We start from the raw sequence: 20,221 nt of genomic DNA on the forward strand, positions 1-20,221 counted from the left end.
ACATTCACCTCCTCCCCTGGACAAGCGGAAGCAAACCCCGCTCTGGGGATGCCTGGGCCTGAGGGCTGCAGACCCGGGGGTGCCAGCGTGGGCACGCACATGCCAGCCTTTGGCCTGCAGCAGGGCAAGAACAGCACTCCATGGCCTGGGGCTGCTGCCCGGCGCCCATGCACGCCCATGCCCGTCTTCAGGCGGCTGGCGACCGTGGCCTGACCCACTGGGCTCAAGTCCACCCGCTGCGGAGATGACACAAAGCACCAGGCTTCACCCACTGTCTCCACCGGAAGCAGCAGAGTGGACACCAACATTCCCCTCGTGATCCAAGCTCAACACGCTTCCCACAACAGCAAAAAGGCAGGAGCAACGCAGAAAACCCACGGCCCCTTTAGAAAGGGTGTCCTACGATTATTTTCGCATTAGGGGAAAAACCCCATGTGCCTGGCCCCAAAGAGACTAGCTCTTCAGAGTCCCTGCAGAGGGGTCACCTATTTCTGCTCTTGTCCAGCCCAAGAACCAGGGCACTACCAAGGATGGCTGGTGGCCTCCTGCGGGTGGGGCTGGGAGTGTCACCCTCTTCCTGGGAGCCAAGAGGGGCTGGACTCACCTCCCGTCCACAACTGCTCTCTCCCGGGCCCTGCAGCCGCCCTCGAGCCAGCGGGGCGAGGAGGTTCGAGTGCGGGGACAGTCATGAGCAGCTCACTGTTTATGGATGTCATAAAATGGACATTCAGAGCGAGGAGGAGGACGCTTCCTTTACAGCCCGGGAGCACAATAAAGTTATATGATCAACAGTGACCTTGCCCGCTTCTTAAAGGCACAGGCCTCCGTCCGGTCTGTCCTGCTGAGAAGTCACCAGGTTGGTCAGCAGCCCAAGGACGACCTCAGATGGTCCATATTGCAGCCACACAGAGAAAAGGAGGCAGGCAGAAGGCCCCGAGGCCCCGAGGCCCCTCCATGAGGTTCCCTGAGATTCGCCTGCAGCTGCCTGTTGTTCAGACTCCCCGGCCTCGGGGCAGCGCTGGGCCAGTGTCTCCTGTGTTCTTGGAGAGGGGACTTTCTGTTCTGCACAGCCTCGTCTGATTTCAGGCTGCGTGGGGGCAGTTTCTCCAAGCCCCTCCACTCCTGAGGGGCAGTCCCAGGCAGCTCAGGGGCTGGGCAGAGCCAGCACTGACTTACCCACCGCAGCCCGCGCTCTGCCCAGCCCTCTGTACCAATGGCCGTTCTAGGTGGTCTGTGTGTGTTGACTCAGTTAGACGTCCTCGTCCCCTGCAGTGGCTGCGGGACATTCAGAGAAGGCCAAGTCACAACTGTCCTGCTCCCCTCTGGGCTGCAGAGCTGGGCCAGGGCGCTGTCTGGGCACCGTCCTCCTCTTGAGGGGACACAGGGCACCTTTCTCTGTGGCCCACAGTGCGATGACCTTCTGGGGCAGAAGATGTGGGTCTAACGTGCCCTGGAGCCTTTTCCAGAGGACTCTGACTTTGGTGACCAGCAGCCGGCCATCCATGCAGGTGGGACTGTGCCCCCGACCAGGGCCCACGTGTGCCACTGTCAGCTGTCACACTGTGGGAAAGTTTAATTGCTGTGAGGCCAAAGGAATCAACTCAGCTCACCTCCTGCGTCTGGGGCTTTGACCTCCTGTCAGATGACCCTACAGGACTAGTTCCAGGAAGCATTCTGTCGGGATAACTAACCCAATAAATGAATCGATTGCCGTGCAAATGACAGGCCGTTTGCCAAAACGTACGAAGGACTGAGTCTGCCGTGCAAACCAGAGGCCACTCCACACCTGTGCGCCTGAACAGGCTGCACACGGTTGTGACATCTACATACAGCATGAGAGATTCTAAAAAGTAGCCACTGATCACTGACATAACAATGACGGAGGCAGCCAGCCACCCACTAGGCGCGCTCGTGCGCAGGTGAAGCCTGACGCAGCGGCCAAGGGCGGCCTGTCAGCTGTGGAACTCAAGCAGGAAGCTGCCGGCTGGTGGGCTGAGGAGTCGGAGGGGAGTTGTAGGTTGTCCGAAAGGGGAATCTCCAAAGGAGGAAGCTGGGAGGGCCAAACCCTGAGCTGCCCAGGAGCAGGGAGCTCAGAGATTTCAGCTGCTGCCACTGTATGGTGACGAAAATCACAGTTAGTGCAGACCTGTTAGAGGGGCTCAACCGGTGGAACCCCAGAAGTGTCATTTTAGAGATCTCCCCCAAAGAGGATAAGACCAGCCCCCACAAGCTCAGGATGAGCAGTCAAGAAATAATGAGCCTCGAACAAAACCAACATCCTTCAGACAAAGAGGACAAAACCTCGTCTCTCCAGGGCTACTCATAATGTTGGCGTACAACACAACAGACCCGCAAAGAAATGGAAAACGTGACCCACGGTCACCAGAAAGTCACCCGACAGAAACTCCAGACGACCCTGAGGTTGAAATTAGCAGGCAGAGAGTTTAATGCAGCAGTTATAAATGTGTCCACAGACCCAGACAGAAGATGTAATAAACTAAACAGATGACGTTACCGAGAGAAACCTATGAATCAGAATCCGGCAAAATGTTTTAGGATTTTAAAACAGAATATCTGAAATGAAAAATTCACAGATGTGCTGACAGCAGTTTGGAGTCAGCAGAAGAATCGGGGAAGTAGAGGACAGAGCACTGGAAATTGCCAAATCCGAAGAGCAGAGAGGAAAAAAATTAATAAAAACAAAACAAAATCCCCCACAAAACCAGAGCCACAGTGACAGAGCCACGGTGACAGAGTGGTGACAGCAGACTTCTAAGTGCCTGTAGTAGAGCTGCAGAGGGAAAGGGCGGAGGGAAGGGTGCCGGACACGTCAAATAAGCAAGCCTGGAAATTCACAAGTTTGGGAAAACACAGATTTGTAGACCTCGGCCACTCGGCGAACACCCAGAGGGGAAGGGAGAGGGACCAGGTGCAGGACAGCACAGCTGACCATCTGGAGCCCCGAGGTAAGTGGGAGAAGGCAGACCCGTGGGAAGAGACCCGCCCTGACGGGAACAGGGACAGGGACAGCTGCCCGCTCCCCAGGGACAAGGAGGCCAAGAAAGGCACCGACTGCACACATTAGGAAACCAGACACCGGGAAGCAGTCCTGCAGAGCAAGGCAGAGCCACGCTGCAGATCCTTGAGAAATGCTGAGAGAAAAGGAACGGGCGACGCTGGGGGGCTGGTCTTGCGCCTGGGAGCCGGACGGACAGGAAGAAATAGAGCACCGGAAATGGCGAACTTGCAGGGAAGGGTTAAAAAGTATCTCTTTCCATGATTTATTCAAAAGACTAAAGCAGACTTGTGATACCGTCCTCCGGGACTTAGGTGTGGGTGGACTCAGACTATGGGGTCAGCGACTGGGGGGAGAGGGCGGCGGGACCCCCACTGCCATGTCCGTATTATATGAGATGGCACAACATTAACTCCAAACAGACACCGACTCAAGTGGGCGACGGTCTGAACAGACACTGCCAACGAGGAGAATCCAGAGGTGGCAGGTGCCATCGGGGAACCACAAATGGAAACAACAGGTGATTTCGCCTCGCACCTGCAAGAATGGCCAGAATCCAGACCACTGAGGCACATCGGGGGTCGGTGTGCAGCCTCGGGGACTCTGGCTCCTTGTGTGGGAGCCAGCGCCTGGCGGCCCTTTGGAAGTCAGTCTGGCAGCGTCCTATGAAGCCGAACACCCTGCCCTGGCCACAGGCTCCAGCAGTGATGCCCCCTGGGGTTCAAGGAGCTGAAAACAGGTCACACAGATGTGAACAGCGGCTTGATTCTTAAGGGACAAAACCTGGGAGCACTGAGACGCCCTGCACTAGGTGACCAGATAACCTGTGACACACACAGACAGTGGGATGCTACTTGACACCAAAAAGCCACAAAAAAGCCTAGAAAGTCCTTAAGCGCCCAGCAGGAAGGGGGAAAGCCCACCAAAGGCTGCATCCCGTGTGGTTCCGACTGGAGAAGGCTGCACTTGGAGGCAGCAGGGAGGCCGGGAGGAAGGGGGCACAGGGCAGCAGGGGGCAGTTCTGGGCAGCACGGGGCAGTTCCCAGCAGCACAGCTTTTTTTCTCTCTGATGCTGTGAAGGACACGTGTTGCTGGGCACTTGCCCAAGCCCAGAGGACATACGATGTGAGCCCTTCGTGGACTGTGGACTCTGTGGGCCAGGGTATCATTGCTGCCCAGTGACTGTGACCTATGTCACTCAACTGCAGATACCCGTGGCCGGCACTGAGTCCCCTGTGGGGAGGCAAACTGTGGGAACGCCCTGAACTTTCACGGTAAATCTAAAAAATGATGTCTATCAATTTAAATAAATTCACAGATGTGCATTTTAGTGCTGGAACGAGCAACTAAAATCAGAGCTAGAAGGTGTGGCCGGAAAGCCAACCCAAGGAAGGGAATGGAATTTGGAAAACTGCTCATCAACACACGGGAGAGCCCAGGTGCAGCCAAGGGGTGACACCTGAGGGGGACGAAAGCGCCTGAGGACACAGCAGCCCTGCCGACCGGCCAAGGGACGCGGAGAAGCAGTACCAGGATCACGTGAGCTCTTTCAGGAAGTCGAGAAGGACAGCACCACCAGCGTCTTATGAGGCCCCATATCTCCAATATCGAAATGGGGCAGAAAAATAGGGTTACAGACCCATACCCCCTTAAACACAGACATGGCCAAATCCCCAAGAGATGAGGCAGGCAGGGCAAGCAAGCGAGGACCAAACAGCCAGCTCCCCGGGGAAGAGGGCTGCACCCCCCCAGGGTTTCCCTGGGGGAGTTCCTACCAATACAGGTGTGTGTACCCCGGGAAAGCAGAGAGTTTTAATATCTGAAAATCAATCCATATGATCAACTCACTGCATCAATAGAATGAAGGAGAAAACCAGTGACCATCCCAGTGGACGCCAAAAGAACGTACAACCGAGTCCAACACCTGCAATGACAAAGACCACTAGCCAACCAGGGCGGAAGGACATATCCTCAGCGTCTGAACACGTGCAGAGAACCTGAGTCGAGGAACGCTCCCAGTTGGCCAGAGGACCGGAGGCCAATGCCGTCCGTCAGGGTGGAGGACAAGAAGGCAGCAGGCAGGGGTCTGCTCTCACGCCCCGAGTCACTGGCGTCTGGGCAGGAGCCACCGTCAAACAAGAAACACACGCCACGAAGATTGGAATGCAAGGATGACAACTGCCGTTGTTTCCAGAAGATAAGGTTGTCTCCATGGGAAACCCAGGAATCTCTAGAACACCACTAGAGCTCACAGGAATCAGGCAAAGACCACAAGACCATGTGAATATGCACGTCTATTCTACTTTCATAATCTGGCAGCAATAGTGGAAAATTTATCTACAATAAAACCAGAAAGCAGAAAATTCTTGGGAATAACTTTAATGAAGGATATACAAGACAACTATCCTAAAATCAGAAAGCCGGGAGAAGCGAAATAAGACCAGACGAGGGAGGTGGCACTGTGCTCATGAACTGGGGGTCTCTAGGATGCTGTCACCCCAGACCCAGGCACGTTGCAGGCCATGGGGGGCAAAGCCACAGAGCACCCTCACTCCCCTAGAAGTCAAGGAGAGTGTTCTGACTTCAGAGTGAACAGAAAAGGGTCCATTTAACCAAAAGCAACAGAAGAGAGAGACAAATGTACTAGACTCACAGCAGCCCAGAGATGGAGCCAATGTGGAACTGGTGGATGGAGGAGACGGGACACAGGGTCCCCAAAGAGACCCACCCAGGAGAGACCACCAGTTTTCACAAAGGTGCCGGAGGTATTCAACAGGACAGGGAAGTCTCTTAGCAAGTGGTGTGTTAACACCGGATATACCCGGGGGGAGAAGGAATGAGACCCCTACTCACAACACACTTGTGACTTGAAGTGATTACGGATTAAAATACAACAGCCTATAACTCTAAGTCTTCTAAAAATGTGCTTGGGGTAGAAAAAGTGATTTGAGAGAAGTTGCAGCTTCTAAGCATAAAAGAAAAACATGTTAGACGTCAACCAATTAAAATCCTCTGCTTATCCAGTGACCTCATTAAGAACACGGAGAAGTCAAGTCAGAAACTAGGAAAAATAGGTGCTATTTATGTATGTCTGACAAACGAATCTAACCAGAGCTTCCACAAACCAGTGATGAAAAGTGTTACAAAAAAGGAGCCAAGTATTTACAACAGACATCTCACAAATAAGACCTCCGAATGGCCAATAACCCTATAAAATCATGCTCAAAATCATTAAGTCATTTGGGGAAAGCAAATTAAAATGCAACAAGGTATTCATCTTGCACCTACTAAAAGATTGTTGCTTTTTCTTTTTTTGGTATGGGGGATTGAACTCAGGAGGGCTTGACCACAAAGCCACATCCCCAGCCCTATTTTGTATTTTATTTAGAGACAGGGTCTCACTGAGTTGCTTAGCACCTCACCGTTGCTGAGGCTGGATTTGAACTTGCAATCCTCCTGCCTCAGCCTTCAGAGCCACTGGGATTACAGGCATGTGCCACTGTCCCCAGCTAATATATATATATTAGTCGTCGATAGGACTTTATTTATTTATTTATATGTGGTGCTGAGAATTGAACCCAGGGCCTCACACATGCTAGGCAAGTGCTCCCTCTGAGCTACAGCCCAGCCCCCTACTGGAAGTTTTAAATTAAAAAAACCAAGATATCCTGTGTTGGGGGTTGCAGAACAGCATCTTCACTCAGGTACTTCTAGTGGGACATGAAGTGGTACAGCCATTTGGGAAACAGTCTGGCAGTTTCTTATGAGGTTAGACACATCCTTGCCCTACAGTGAGGCTTGTAAAGTGAGTCTGGCAGTAGAACCCAAATGGACGTGACCGGAAGGTCCATCCACACGAGAATGAGCAATTCGAATGGATGAATTAACACCATGATGCTAGGCAAAGACTCCAGACCCCAACGCCAGAGTGTACCTATGGGAGGATTCCACGTCTGCAAGTTCAAGAGCAGCAGAACCCACCTGTGGTGGTGACAGGCCAGAAGGGAGGAGTCTGGGGTGATGTGGGCTGACTTGGGGAGGTTCGGGGAAGCTTTCTAGGGTGATGCGCTGTGCTGTCTAGACTGGGGTGGTGGCTACGTGCATCACCCTGGGACCTGGGCATGTCACTTCAGCTGGACAGGATGCACGTGTGGGCATCCCACCTGGACCTCAAGAATGACCAGGGGCAGAAAGAACAGCTGGACTGTGTGTGGCTTGAAGTTTGGATGTCATTGTTGTCACCAGACTGAGACACCAATTCCAGGAACCCTGGCTGCTGGGTGCCACCCACATCTTGGCAGCAGTGTGCTGAGAGTGCCGTCTTTGCTGGCCAGACCACCCTAAGGGAAGTGAAAACACACAATTCCAGAAATGGCTGTTTTCATTGTGTATACTGCACCCCATTTGTTTTAAAAATAATGCAAGCATGGATGACTAAGTATATGCTTATAAAGCTTCCAGGCTTCAAAGCTTTGGAACGACATTGGTCTAAATATAGAAAACATTATTAAGAAACATTATTATTTCTCATAAGCAACACATCTGTGCTCAAATTCAAGCCTTAACTTGACTTTCAAGCGAAAACAGCCCACACTGCACGTGTTGGTTGAGACCCTAGCAAGCTCCTCCCTATTAAAATCCTGCAATTCCAGAGAGACATGATTTTAGCCATTCAATAATGCCCCCGGGTCACCTGAAATGATAGCTCCATCTATTAGCACTTACCCAGTGGCAGGCCCTTGCTGAGCATTTTGCATAAATTACTTCATTTGTCCTCTTAAGAACACACAGGGAATGTATTATGATTCCTATTTTGCAAGGGAGATTGAAGCTCCGAGCAGGGAAGTAGCTTTCCCGAGGCCGTTCCATCCAGCTGATGAATGAAGGAGCCTCTGGGGGCACCCTTTGCTCTTCCATCCCCTTTCCAAGTCTAAGCTCTACTTTGGCTTCCTCAAAAGCCGACCTGGAGACAGGGAGCTGGGAAGTGAGTGTATCTGGAGGCACCCCCAGGAAGCCCTGGGAGGTGTGGGCACTGGGACAAGGAGGGAAGAGACCCAGGAGGCAGTGAACACACAGGTGACAGCCCATTGCTCCAGGGTTCCTCTGAGCACCTGCACAGATGACATCAGAGAACCGTGCCCTTCAGGACAGGAGACCGAGTGTCTGTCCATCAGCTCCTCCCCCTGGGGACATCTGTGTGGGGGCAGTAACTGCCCAGACTTCTGGTTTGTCCTGAGGATGTCCTCAGCAGGGGACTCGGGTGGAGGAGGGAGCCACGGGGGGGACATGGGGACTGTCTCCCCAAGCTCAGGGACCTCAGGATGGGACCAACAGCATCTTGTATGCCAGCTGTGAGCCTCTAGCCCTTCCCTTCTCTGTGGCTGGACTTTAAAAAAATTGATATCTTACTTAACCCAATACATCTCAGAACATTTCATCTTCAGTGTGCACTGTTCGCACAGAGATCTGCACACCGATGTCCACAGCAGCGTCGTTCCCAATGGCTCCCAATGGAAACAGCCCAAATGCCCATCAGCTGAAGAGTGATGAGGACCAAGTGACACAGCCGCTGTGCAGCATCCGTCAGCCATAAACGGGAAGGGAAGACGCTGCAGGCACTACTTGATGAGCCTTGAAAACATCAGGCGTGGGAGGAGCTGCCACAGAGGGCCCGGCTTGCAGCTTGCGCTGGACGGAATGTGCGGAAGAGGAAATCCAGAGACAGCAGTGGGGGCGGGGGACTGGGGCGAAGGTGACGGGCATCACTGTTAATGGGTAGAGGGCTTCTTTTAGAGGTGATGGAAAAAGGTGAATATACTAAAAACTACTGAATACGTACAAAGGTGGCTTCTCTGTTATGCAGATCACGTCTAAGAAATAAAAAACCAGAGTCAACAATCATGGCGTGTCTCCACCCCTTTTTTTATGCTAAGTCTTCAAAGCTCAGTGTGTTCTACACTCAGAGAGCCTGTGGGGCCCTCCTGGCCGAATGCCCAGACGGGGCAGCTCTGGCCTTCCATCGCTGCCCCCCAGACCCTTTCACATACAGTGTTTTGGGCCCCAGAGGCCCCGAGCCTCCCTTTGGGCATCCACAGCCAGGGCTGTTTCCTGAGCTGTTGGGAGCAGGCCTGGGTGAGTCTCGCTGCCCAATGGTGCCAGCAGCACACACAGTAAGATCAGATGGGTCCCCTGGCATAGCTTTGCCGGGTCTTGACCACCTTAAAATCCGGGCATCTGCAGAGCAGCGGGAGCCCTCTCCATGAAGAAGAGGCACAGGTGTGTGGCTGGGGGCAGGCTGCCCGGCCCTGCTGGAATTCTGAGCAGTGTCCAATGTGGAGCCTGCCAGCTGTCCCTCTCCACTGGCTGCCCGTCACCTGTGACTTACAGGAGCACTGGCATGTACTCTGTCAGCATCTGCAACTTGATGTGTCTTGGTGGCTTGCCTTTCATTGTCCTTTGGAAGCAGTGACAACAGAATATATGAGTCTGGGGGTCATCTGCCCTGCCCTCGGGGGCTCCATGGGGTCTCCTCACTGACAGGGCCAGATGCAGGGTCTGGAGACGGGTGGCTGGGCAGGGTGTTGTGACAAGAGGCCCTGTCCTGTGTTGATGGCAGTCACGGAAATGGAGGACAAACAGAGCCCACATCCCACCACAGGCCTGTGTCTGGCTCTGAAGATGAAGGCTCTGTCCCCAGGTTGGGCATGACTCAATGGCTGACAGCCACAGCTCCCCGAGAGCACTGTTGGTGCACTGGCCTTCCCGAGGAACACAGAGGCATGGCGAGCTCTGTGGCTTTCGAAAGCGGAGCATGCCTTGTCATCCAGCAGGCACATCCGGTCAAGTGCAGGAGCGGGGCCTTGGCGCAGTGAATGGTGGACACTGCGAGGTCAAGTGCAGGAGCGGGGCCTTGGCGCAGTGAATGGTGGACACTGTGGGGCTGGCATCGCCTGCCTGGTGCTCAGGGGCTTCAGGCAGGGTGGACCCCTCCTGCAGGGGCTGAGGTCCTGGTGGTTAATTAGCCAGCGATTGTTTCTGTGACAGGCATCTGTCCCGAGAGCCCTGGGCAGGCTGAGGGCAAGCAGCAGGCACACGGCAACAGGCCGCAGCTGTAATCCCACCTTTTACAATTTGAAAACACCCCTGTTTGAGTTTGATCTGCTTCAATCAAATAAAAATGATGATTCAAAGGCTTTCAAAAGAATCAGGAGCCCTGCTGTAAAAAGATGCATAGAAATGTGCCCTGTGATTTTGTAGTTTCTGTGAATTTTATTTCATTCACAAAAGGGAAAAGTAGTCTGGCCACAGGATTATCTTCCAGGACAAGGCAGACGGGATATTTTTCCTAATTTTATTTCATGTTTTAGACAAGGTATCACTGCTGCCCAGGCTGCCCCCAGCGCGTGGACTCAGGGGTCTCTGCCTCAGGCTCCCGAGCAGCTGGGACAGCGAGTGTTTGCTGCTGTAAAAGGACATTTCTCTAGAAGAAGCATTTGGCAGACAGAAGGGTCGTGTTTGCGGAGGTCCTCACGTTTGTTCTCGGCTGGAGACACGGGGCTGCTGTGGCCCCTGAGAGCCTCTGTGGCCTGCGGTGGGCCTAGCTCAGCGCTGGCCTCTCCTTTTCTCTTAAAAGGCCTGCTCCTACAGTGCTCTCCTCTTAACTGATTCCTGAAAACCTAGTGGCAAAACAGCCAAGCACTGGGCATCTCTGCCTGGCACAGCCCTGCAGGCCAGCCGGGGCTCTTGCTGAAGGGCACTCAGATCTGCTGAGGACAGGACTGCAGGGAGGGCTGGTGCAGGCGGCGTGGAGTTGAGCCTTGGCAGCCAGGCCAGTCCAGAACCAGAACCCTGCTTCCTCTCCTGGCGCTCTCTTTATTGCCACTGTAATGTGGCTTGTTGGTTCAAGGACAAAGGGGGTTGCTCAGGCCCAACTCAGGCCCGCGTGGCCAGGACCTTGGGCAAAGGCACAAAGCTCTGGGAAGCAAGGCCAGATGGAAGGGAGGTGGAAGGTCATGACCAAGAATGAGCTCCAAAAGGAAAAGGTATTTTCCAAATGTACCCGTCACGTGCCCTTTCCTGGCTGGTTTCAGGAAACCCCAGGCCATGGGGGTCCACAGAACATCTACTCTGTCCCCTAAGAAAACATGGAATATGGACACAGAGGAAGAGAAGGGGCCCCGGACACCCGGAGCTGAGAGTGTCAGTCTGACCAGAAATGTGAGCAAGGAAAGGGTGCAGACCCCGAGAGAGGTGTCGGCCGTGCCGGGGAAGCAGGGTGCCTTCGGAGGCTGGGAGGCTTCTCGGGCAGAGTAATGTGGTACCAGCTCTGAGCTGGGCCCAAGGGACACGGCAGACCCAGGGCCAGCACGGGCTCTCCCAGGGCTGCTTATCTCTGGAGAGCAAAGTCCTGTGCTGTCCTGCAGGAATGCACGCAGCCCCTGGCCTCTCGAAGGCCACAGCGCATGCTGCCCCACAGGCCACTCAGCGTCCGCTCAGCCTGTGAGGGCCTGGGAACTCTCAAGGAGGCCCCAGGCCAGAAGCCTCGAGAGCGGCCCCCTCCGGCTCTTTGCAGAGTGCAATCCTGGAGACGCCACAGGAGTTCTCTGCTTTTCGTCTTCTCTTGGCATGTTTGGAAGAGACGTCCCCTCTGCTCCTCCTCTGCAGACACCATGACGCTCAGATGTCAACACAGCCCTTGTGCTTTGCAGTTCAGTGTGTTCCCCAAACTTCTCGGGGCCTCTGGGGATCCTGGGTCTGGGGGGCTGCTGCAGGCACAGGTGACTCACGGGCACATGGCCACCAGACCTTTGGCAGAGCCTCCGTGGGGGCGCTCAGCCCCCTCAGGCTGCTGGTCCTTTTACGATGGGCTCCAGCTTCGTTAAGTCCTTTTCCTTGAAGAGCCCACCGTCTTCCACTGGACCAGGTTGCCCTAAAGCTACTCAAAATTCCCTCTTTCTTGTAAATATCTGGACACTGCTGCCACCTCCCCTGGTCTCCCTCCGCTCGGCTGGCCTGTCTCGTTTCTTCATTCTGCTGGGCTTTGCTGTCCGTCCCTCTGCTCTGGACCAGATGGATCCTGCGTCCTTCTCAGGCGACTCCTGTCTGGTGTCTCAGCCTGGCCCTCCTCTCGGGCTGCTGCCTCCTGGCGCTTCTGGCTCTCTTCCCGCCTGCCCCCAAGCTGCCAGCTGCCAGCACCACATGCCAGCTGGGGGGCAGCGCCAGGCTCCCTCTCCGTCTGCTCCTCACCTGCACCGTGTCCAGCGGCCCTGCGGGTCCCCAGGCGGGCTGCAGGGTGGTGTCCTCACAGAGTGGCCTGGTCCTCCCTGGGCCTGCTCCACCTCAGGTGGAGGCTTTCGGGGTTTGGGGTGGACTCAGATGCTTCTCAGACTCCTCCACTCAGTCAGGAGAGCACTCTGCCCTTCCTCAGAGCACCCCAGAGCCTGCTGTCCAGCGAGCCCAGGCCTGCTCCTCCCACAGGACCGACGGAGAGGTCCTAGGCCTCAGGGTCGCTCCGCTGCCCCCTCTGCTGCCTGCCTCCCTTCTCCTCAGTGAGCACAACAGACATGCACACGCCAGGACAAGGCACACGCCAGGACATGCACACGCCAGGACATGCACACGCCAGTGATCCCCGCCCCTGGGAAGCCAAGGAAGCAGGATGGCAAGGTCCAGGCCAGCCTGGGCAGGTCGGCAAGACCCTGGCTCAAAGTAAAAGGGCAAGGGCTGGGTCCCTAACCCTAACCCTGGATAAATAAATAAAGGGCTGGGATGGAGCTCAGTGGTAGGTGCCCCTGGGTTCAAACCAAAGGGCAACAAACCCCAGAGAACAAACATGGCGAGGAGATGCGATGCTGGGGCTTCTGCCTGAGACGGGGAGTCTGGGAGGGCTTCTCCTCCACACAGGGTGCACATGGGGCCTCGAGACGGGAGGTAAAGAGAGCTGGCACCTCAGCACTCAGCTGGCCAAAGGGAGACGTGCCGTCTCACAGACGCAGCGTGGGCTGCAGGGTGGTGTCCTCGCAGAGTGGCCTGGTCACATCAAGCACTCTGAGAGTCGAGGACACAGATGCCCTACCTGCAGCTCCCCACGGGAAGGCCTGTCTTACACACTGTGATTTCGGTGCGACGTGCTCGCTGTGGATAAATAATGTGAAGGTCAAGTCTGTTAAGTGCATATGGATCTGGTTATGTAACTTCTTGGCTCAAAACCTTCTCATAGCTCCCTGCGTCACTCATAGAGAAGCGTAAGTCCTTACAATGACCTTGGAGGACAACATGAGCTGCCCCTGGCATTTCTCCACCGCACCTAAATGGCTCTGCTCCAAAGAACTGGAGTGGGAACAGAGGCACAGCCCCTGGAGCCATCCCAAAGCTCAAAAACAGGCCTTGAAGGCATCAACAGGCAGATGGCAATCCCCAACTCTTGTCAGCCCAACAGGCTTCAATGGGGGGAAACGAAATCCAGACGGTCCACAGCCCAGCTTTCACCACAACCAGGACTCACCGGGTTTTCAAGAATCGGAAAGCTCTGTCCTGTTCCCAGGAGAAGAGTCAGTCCAGGGAAGTAGCCTCCGGCAGACAGAGGGCGAGCCCAGCCATGACACTAACACAGAATCACACCCCAGTGGAAGAGCTAAGAGACACGAGGGTGTGACAAGGAACAGGGAAGACCTCAAGTCAGAATCCACCGAGTAGCAACCAAAGTCCTGGGCAGGAGCAGCCCAGATTAGCAGTGGATCAGATGCCCCAGAGGAAGAGTTCAGTGAGATTGAAGACAAAACAAAAAGAATTCTGAGAAAATTAAAATAATCAGAAAAAAGCCTGGAACAAGGTGCGCCATCCTGAGGTGGGGCCAGGCTGGCCGCCCCCTGCTCAGGGGACGGGGGTCCCATCAGAGAAGGCAGGAAGGGAGCAGAACACGCACTTGATGAAAACCATGAACCCCAGACTCCTCAGTGACCCCAAGGGGCAAACACAGAGAAAGCCACGTGAAAGCCATCCAAATAAAGCCCCAGACGCCGGTGACAAGGAAAGCCTCAAGCACCACGAGGTCGGGACTCTGGCCCCAGCGCTCTTTCGAGAAGCCAGCCAAAGAACAAAGCTGTGGTACAAAACCTGGTGTGGCAGGGATACCTCCAAACCGAAGCTTCTCCGACCCCGAGAGCTGGGCGTGTGTCCCCAGGAGGCCGAGCCACGGAGCCCAGAGTGCAGGAGGAGGAGGAGGACGGCTCACATACAAACCTGCATCCACATGAAGAAAGGACGCAGACCCCAAACACCTGAAAGCAGAGTTGGTGGCGTGCTCACTGCCGCGGATCGCCTTGCACATGAAGAAGAACATGGGAACGGCTCCAGGCCAGGGGCGGGGGCGTCAATTCAACCTGCTCACTCTCACAGAGGAGCAGGAGAAGAGGAGAGCGTGAAAAAGAATGAATGGGACAATCAGAAAACGGGCAGCAAGACAGTAGATTTAAATACCCGAAGTTACACTGAGTGCGAAGGGTCTAGAGGTGTCAAGGTCAAGGTCAAGGCTGAGATGCAGAACGGAAGATGCTGCCCATGGAGGTCACTCCAAACCTACACACAGAGACATAGGACAGGTGGCAAAGCACACAGCCTGAGAGCACTGGGGACAAAGGGCAAGGCCACTGGAATACAGAGGCTGACCCACCCTCTCCCAGAGCAGAGAACCGAAGGTGCTGGGGACAGGGAAAGGATTCCACAGCCCGGGTCAGGCCTTCCCAGATTCTGCTCTTGGTGCTCGCAGGACCATCTGCCTCAAGGAAGCAGAGACCCAGAGGACCTGGATCCCTCCATCGACCTGCCCACAGACCCACAGGATGTCCTGCCCAGCAGTGGAGCGGGTCTTCCTTCCAGCGCACAGGGAGGAGCCGCAGGGCAGGCCACAGCTGCATGACCTCGGGACCAGGGCAGTGCGTTCACTTTCCACAGTGGGATTCACTTGGACATCCATGATAGGAAGATCCTGGGTAGTACTCAAGTACCCCAAGTTCAAACAACACACCTCTAAATACCAGTGGGCCAGAGGAGAAACCACAGGTAAACTGAAAATGAAACGCAACACCAGAACGTTTATGAGATCATGCTCACAGGGAAATCCTCAGCTTTCCGCCATTCTCATCACACAGTTCTAAAATCAATAGAGCTTCTACCTTTAGAAGCTAGTGGGAAAAATACCTGGAGAGCGTAGAAGGAAGTAAATAACAAAGAGAAGGATCGATACGACAGAAATGGAGAAGACCAATGCAACCCAAAGCCGGCTCTTGGAAACCACAAGCCAATAAAATCATAACTAGTTACACAGATTAATTTTTTTAAAGACAGAGAGAGAGAGAGAGTGAGAGAGAGAGAATTTTTAATATTTATTTTTTTAGTTTTCGGCGGACACAACATCATTGTTTGTATGTGGTGCTAAGGATTGAACCCGGGCTGCACGCATGCCAGGCGAGTGCACTACCGCTTGAGCCACATCCCCAGCCTAACACAGATTAATTCTTAAAGGAAGAAGATACAAATGACATTCCTGTATCACACAGCAGTGTTTTGGTCAAGGTGGCCTGCATGTACGAGGGTGGCCCAAGGCCTTGCATGGTCTGATGATGCTGCGGCACTTTTTTTTGGTACCGGGGATTGAACCCAGGGGCACTCCACCACTGAGCCCCATCCCAGCCCTATTCTGTATTTTATTTAGAGACAGGATCTCACTGAGTGGCTTAGGGCCTTGCTTTCGCTGAGGCTGGCTTTGAACTCCTGCCTTAGCCACGGGAGCCACTGGGGATCACAGGTGAGCGCCACCACGGCCGGCATCCTGCGGCATCTTAATGAGCTTGCTCTGGTGTTTGTACAACAGAATCACCCAATGTCACATTTCTCAGGATGTCCCCCAGGTCAGGCGACTAATGACTGCACTGATGTCCGGATGAGGGGGGATTTCACTAAAACCTACAGTCAGGAGAAGGATGACAAGGTCATATTTCAACCTTCATATGCCAATAAATTCTGAGGCAGTTGAACAGAAAACAGCCTGGGGGCACCCGGCACTGGGAGGACGTGCAGTGGCCCCACAGTTTGAAAGACCCTGCGGATGGTGCTCACGGAGCGGGCACTGCTCCACGTACCCCAGCAAGCCTGCTCGTGGGCGTTCACCAAGTGCCCCATGAAGGCTTGCCTGCAGTGCCCAGGGCGGCCTTGTTCCCAAAGCCCCCAGGAGGAAGTAGTGTGAACGTCCATCCGGGCACCAAGGGAAAACACGCCTGGCGCATCCCACAGCGTGGAAACTACTCAGCAACAAAACAAGAGAACCGTCCTTGCACACTGTAGCCAGGAAGGGTCTCAGAACCGTGCAGAGTCCAAAAAGAGGGCAGATTCTCAGCAGTGCCTCTTATCTGAAGCTCCCAAGACCAAACACAGGTCAGGTGGCGACTGAGATGATCGGGGCAGGGCACAGAGAACCTGTCCAGGTGGTGTCCACTTTCTGCAGCCTGATTTTGGTGACGGGAGACACGGACATACAAAGTTTTAAAAACTCACCAAACTATGCACTTAAATGGGGCCATTTTAGTACGCATCACTAGTACATAAATAAAAGTGATTTAAAAACCTAAAAGGAAACGGAGTTGTGACGAAATACCACGGCTGACTGGCTGAGGCACCCTGAGAAGCCCTGTGGGTCGGAAGCCTGCCTTTGCCGCCCATGGACAATGGGGGACAGGCACCAGGCTCCTGGAGATACAGGGGAATGTCACCTGGCACCTGCTGAGTCCTCAGTCCTCAGGGACTTGGATGGGCCGTCTCCACAGCAGTAGAGGGTCTCAGATTCTGTGACAGTATCAGACTGCACATGCACACACTTAAGTAGTTTATCTCCAACTTTCTTTTTTCTTTTGATTTAAAAAATGATAGCAGGGCCTTACCAGACAGTTGCTTGACGGCCACTGGTCTCACTTTGTAGGGAGTTCTGCAAAAGAGATGACAGTTACACTAAGAAGCCGTCCAGGGCGCTGCACATCTGCTATGAGAGATAAGCACGCAAGAGCACTGGGATCAGCAGATTAGGGCTTTGTGTGTGCTCAAAAAGGAACCCAGGGCCTTGTGCACCCTAAGCCCAGGCTCCACCGCTGAGCTACATCCCAGACCCATTGCTGTTTTTTAAAATTAGGTTCTTTGGCTGGGTCCCAACCACCTCATACAGATAAATTCATTTGAAGTATATATTCAGGTGATGAACTTTCTTTATAATGTTCACATTTGGTCGCTGAAACAAACGTGGACGTCACAACCACCACTGATGGGGGATGCAGTTCCAAGTTGGGACACCATCGCCTGAACCCCCTAGCGCCTGGTCGAGGCAGGCAGGCTCCCTCCCGTCTGCACAGCGGGATCTCTGAGCAACGGTACCCCACATGGACAAGAGTGAACGTATCAGCTCCATGGTGATGTCACCCCAGTGATCACGAGGCCCAGAGAGGCTGGGCAGATGACATGGGCAGTACGTGTGACAGACGACAGTGTACTGTCACCGTTGCAGGGACGTTTAGCCAAGGGCTGGGAAAGGACCTGAAGCCAGTGGACACTAGGCAAAGAACAGACTCCAGCCGGGAGGGACTGGAAAAGCACACTAAGGAGCCAGCCCCGGGAGAGGCCATTTTTACCCAGCAGTCTAGCAGCATTTAAGCCTGACGGCAGGAGGCTGAAAGGGCCTGGGAACAGCGGGTGGGTGTGACGGCGTGACCTTGACAAGCAGCCCAGCTGCACAGATCAGACTGTGCAATCCTCGCCTGGTAAGAGAGCCGAGGCACCACGGGTCTAGATTAAACGTCAGACCCGGGACTGGCAGATGTCATCTGTCACGTCACTCACTTGCTTGTTCATTCGTCTCCTGCTCTGTGGGGCCCACGCAGTCAGGGCTCAGAGCTGCGAGTACCCTGCCACCAGGGGTGGAGGACCCATGCACGTCCCGCAGTCTGAACACATGCAATCCCAGCCCCCAGGCCATGTTGAAGTCCTCACCCCCAGGTGACAGTGACAGGAGGTGGGGACTCTGGGAGGCCATCGGGTTTGGGTGAAGTCATGAGGAAGGGGCCCCATGGATGGAATTTTCGTCCTCCTAAGTGGACAGAGGGAACAGAAGTCCCTCTCTGTGCCATGTGAGGGGCAGAAAGCAAGACGGCTGCTGTCCGAGGAGCAGGAGGCCCTCCCGGGGACCCCCATCTCGGCTCCCTGCCTATTGCCTGAGCTGCGCGTCTGGCCTGTGTCACAGTGACACTCGACATCTCGTGCAGTTGTCATTGACTGCAGGGGTGCATCAGGTCACTGTCACAGACAGCAAGGTCACTGTCACATAGAGCGACCTCACTTCTGGAAGACGACAGCACAGAAAATGAGGGTCACGGCTCCAAACTGCAGCGTGAGCAGCACCTGGCCTGGTGCCTGTGTGGCGCGGCGAGCCTTCAGTCTCAGCACCCGTGGAGCATGAAGTGCTGGCACTCTGCGAGGGCACAAGGGCTCTACCCTCTCAGGAGCGGGCCCCCTTCCAGAGGTGAGTCCTCACCTGCACATCTCCCAGCCTCAGGAGGCCTCTCCAAAGGCGGGGCTCCTTCCTCGGCAGAGACTGTGTCATAAATGCTGTTGGCCCAGAGCAGACCAGCAGGGTTTCTAGAACCCTTGAAGAGAGGTCCAAGGGGCAGGCAGAGCTTGAAGCCTGGGGAGGTCAGGGACCTCACTGATAGCCACGTGGGACCAGGGCCAGGGCCGGCCTTGGGACCAGGGCCCATGTGGAGTCCCTGGGTCAGCACTGCCCAGGCAGGAGAGAGGCTGCCCCAGGGCTGGAGGATGGGAGTGAAGGGGCCGTGAGGAGAGGGTGGCGGCCTCTGCTCCCCTCCCCTCCTTCCCCCTGTTTTCTGCTCCTGCAGCTCTCTGCTGTGAGTGGCACTCAGCATGGGCAACGGTGGTCAGGGGAGCCTGGGTCCTAGTGGACACAGGAAGGGCTTCCTCTGCCCTCCCCTGAGAGGGAGCAAAGGCTTTTCTTTCCTCCTTGTCCTCCTTCTTGGCCCCTAAAATCAATGCTGGAGGTGGCAGGATGGTGACTAGGACCAGGAGAGAAGAGTCCAGGGGCTGGGACAGAGCAGGAGGGGGCATCTCTGGGCAGGATGCTGAGGATGCCCCGTGGCCCTGATGTGCGGCAGGCTTGTCCAGACCCTCGGTGGCTGCAGTGCCCTGGGGCTGCTGGCCCAAGGCCATGTGACCTGCTCAAGCACCCCACCAGCTTGGGTGAGCTGAGCAACGAGAACAACGGGCCAGTTGCAGAGGCGAAGGCGGCTGTGGACCTGGACATGAGACTCCAGGCAGCTGTGGACCTCCCAGGCGCTGGGGCCAGGTTCCCAGGGCTGCGTTTCTTGCCACTGGGGATTGTCTTGATGGCTGGTTCCCTGATCCTCTCACAGAAGTGATGCTCTGAGCCAGCTGCAGCACCTCTGGGCTGGAGGAGCTCCTGGTTCTGGGTCAAGTCTCATCCTCATCCTTCCCCAGCAACAGGGGAAGCCACTCCCTCTTTGGAGGACAAGCTTGCCTTGAGCTTCTGTGGTGTGTGAGCTGGACGAAGAGGCCTGGAGCCAGCCCAGAACCCAGAGGCATTTACCCCAGCAGGGGGACAGCCACTGGGCCACCCTGCATGTGTGTGGCAGAGAGCTGTGTTGCTCACAGGTGGCTGACCCCAGAGCCCGCAGGAGCGCCTGCGTTCTGTCTGTGTGGGCTGCTCTGCCCTCCCTCTCCGTAAGCTCTCACCCGCCCTGATGTCTCTGCACGTGATGCCAGCGTCTGTTCTCCTTCACCAAGGGAGAAGTGACAGAAGCAGAGGGGGGCCGAGAGTAAGCGGACCCCTGGGTGAGAGCTGGACAGCACTGCATCCAGGGCCCCGCCCTGGGGGAGAGCTCTGGGGTTGTCCAACTAGAGTGAGGATGTGTCTTTATGTTTCTGTTGGTCGTTAGGAACCCAGGGTTGCTCGGGAGTCAGTCTGCTTTCTTGCCAGCCCCAAACAAGAGCAGGAGCCAATCACCCTGGGGTCCTGCAGCTGGCCTGCGGCTGTGGGGTGATTGCACACGCTGCTCCGCAGGCTCCCTGGGCGAACATCCCAGCAGCTGGATTCCCAGCCACAGGAAGGGTGGGCTCTGGACCGGCAGAGGGGGA

General features: G+C 55.2%; 1 protein-coding gene across 5 annotated transcripts in view; it reads right to left on the reverse strand.

Annotated features, from left to right (window-relative positions):
- Pde9a (phosphodiesterase 9A) overlaps nt 1-20,221 on the reverse strand; it is an 81,266-nt gene that overhangs the window by 32,343 nt on the left and 28,702 nt on the right. For 3 of the 5 annotated variants that reach the window (XM_076868362.2, XM_076868361.2, XM_076868360.2), the window contains exon 4: nt 16,951-16,994. In XM_076868362.2, the coding sequence (XP_076724477.2) occupies nt 16,951-16,994 (44 nt within the window). Of the gene's footprint in view, nt 1-604; nt 752-16,950; nt 16,995-20,221 lie in introns of those variants that run through there. The other 2 variants (XM_076868363.2, XM_076868364.2) reach the window with 2 other exon arrangements.

Source organism: Callospermophilus lateralis, chromosome 10 (genome assembly GCF_048772815.1).
Source record: "Callospermophilus lateralis isolate mCalLat2 chromosome 10, mCalLat2.hap1, whole genome shotgun sequence".
NCBI lineage: Eukaryota > Metazoa > Chordata > Mammalia > Rodentia > Sciuridae > Callospermophilus > Callospermophilus lateralis.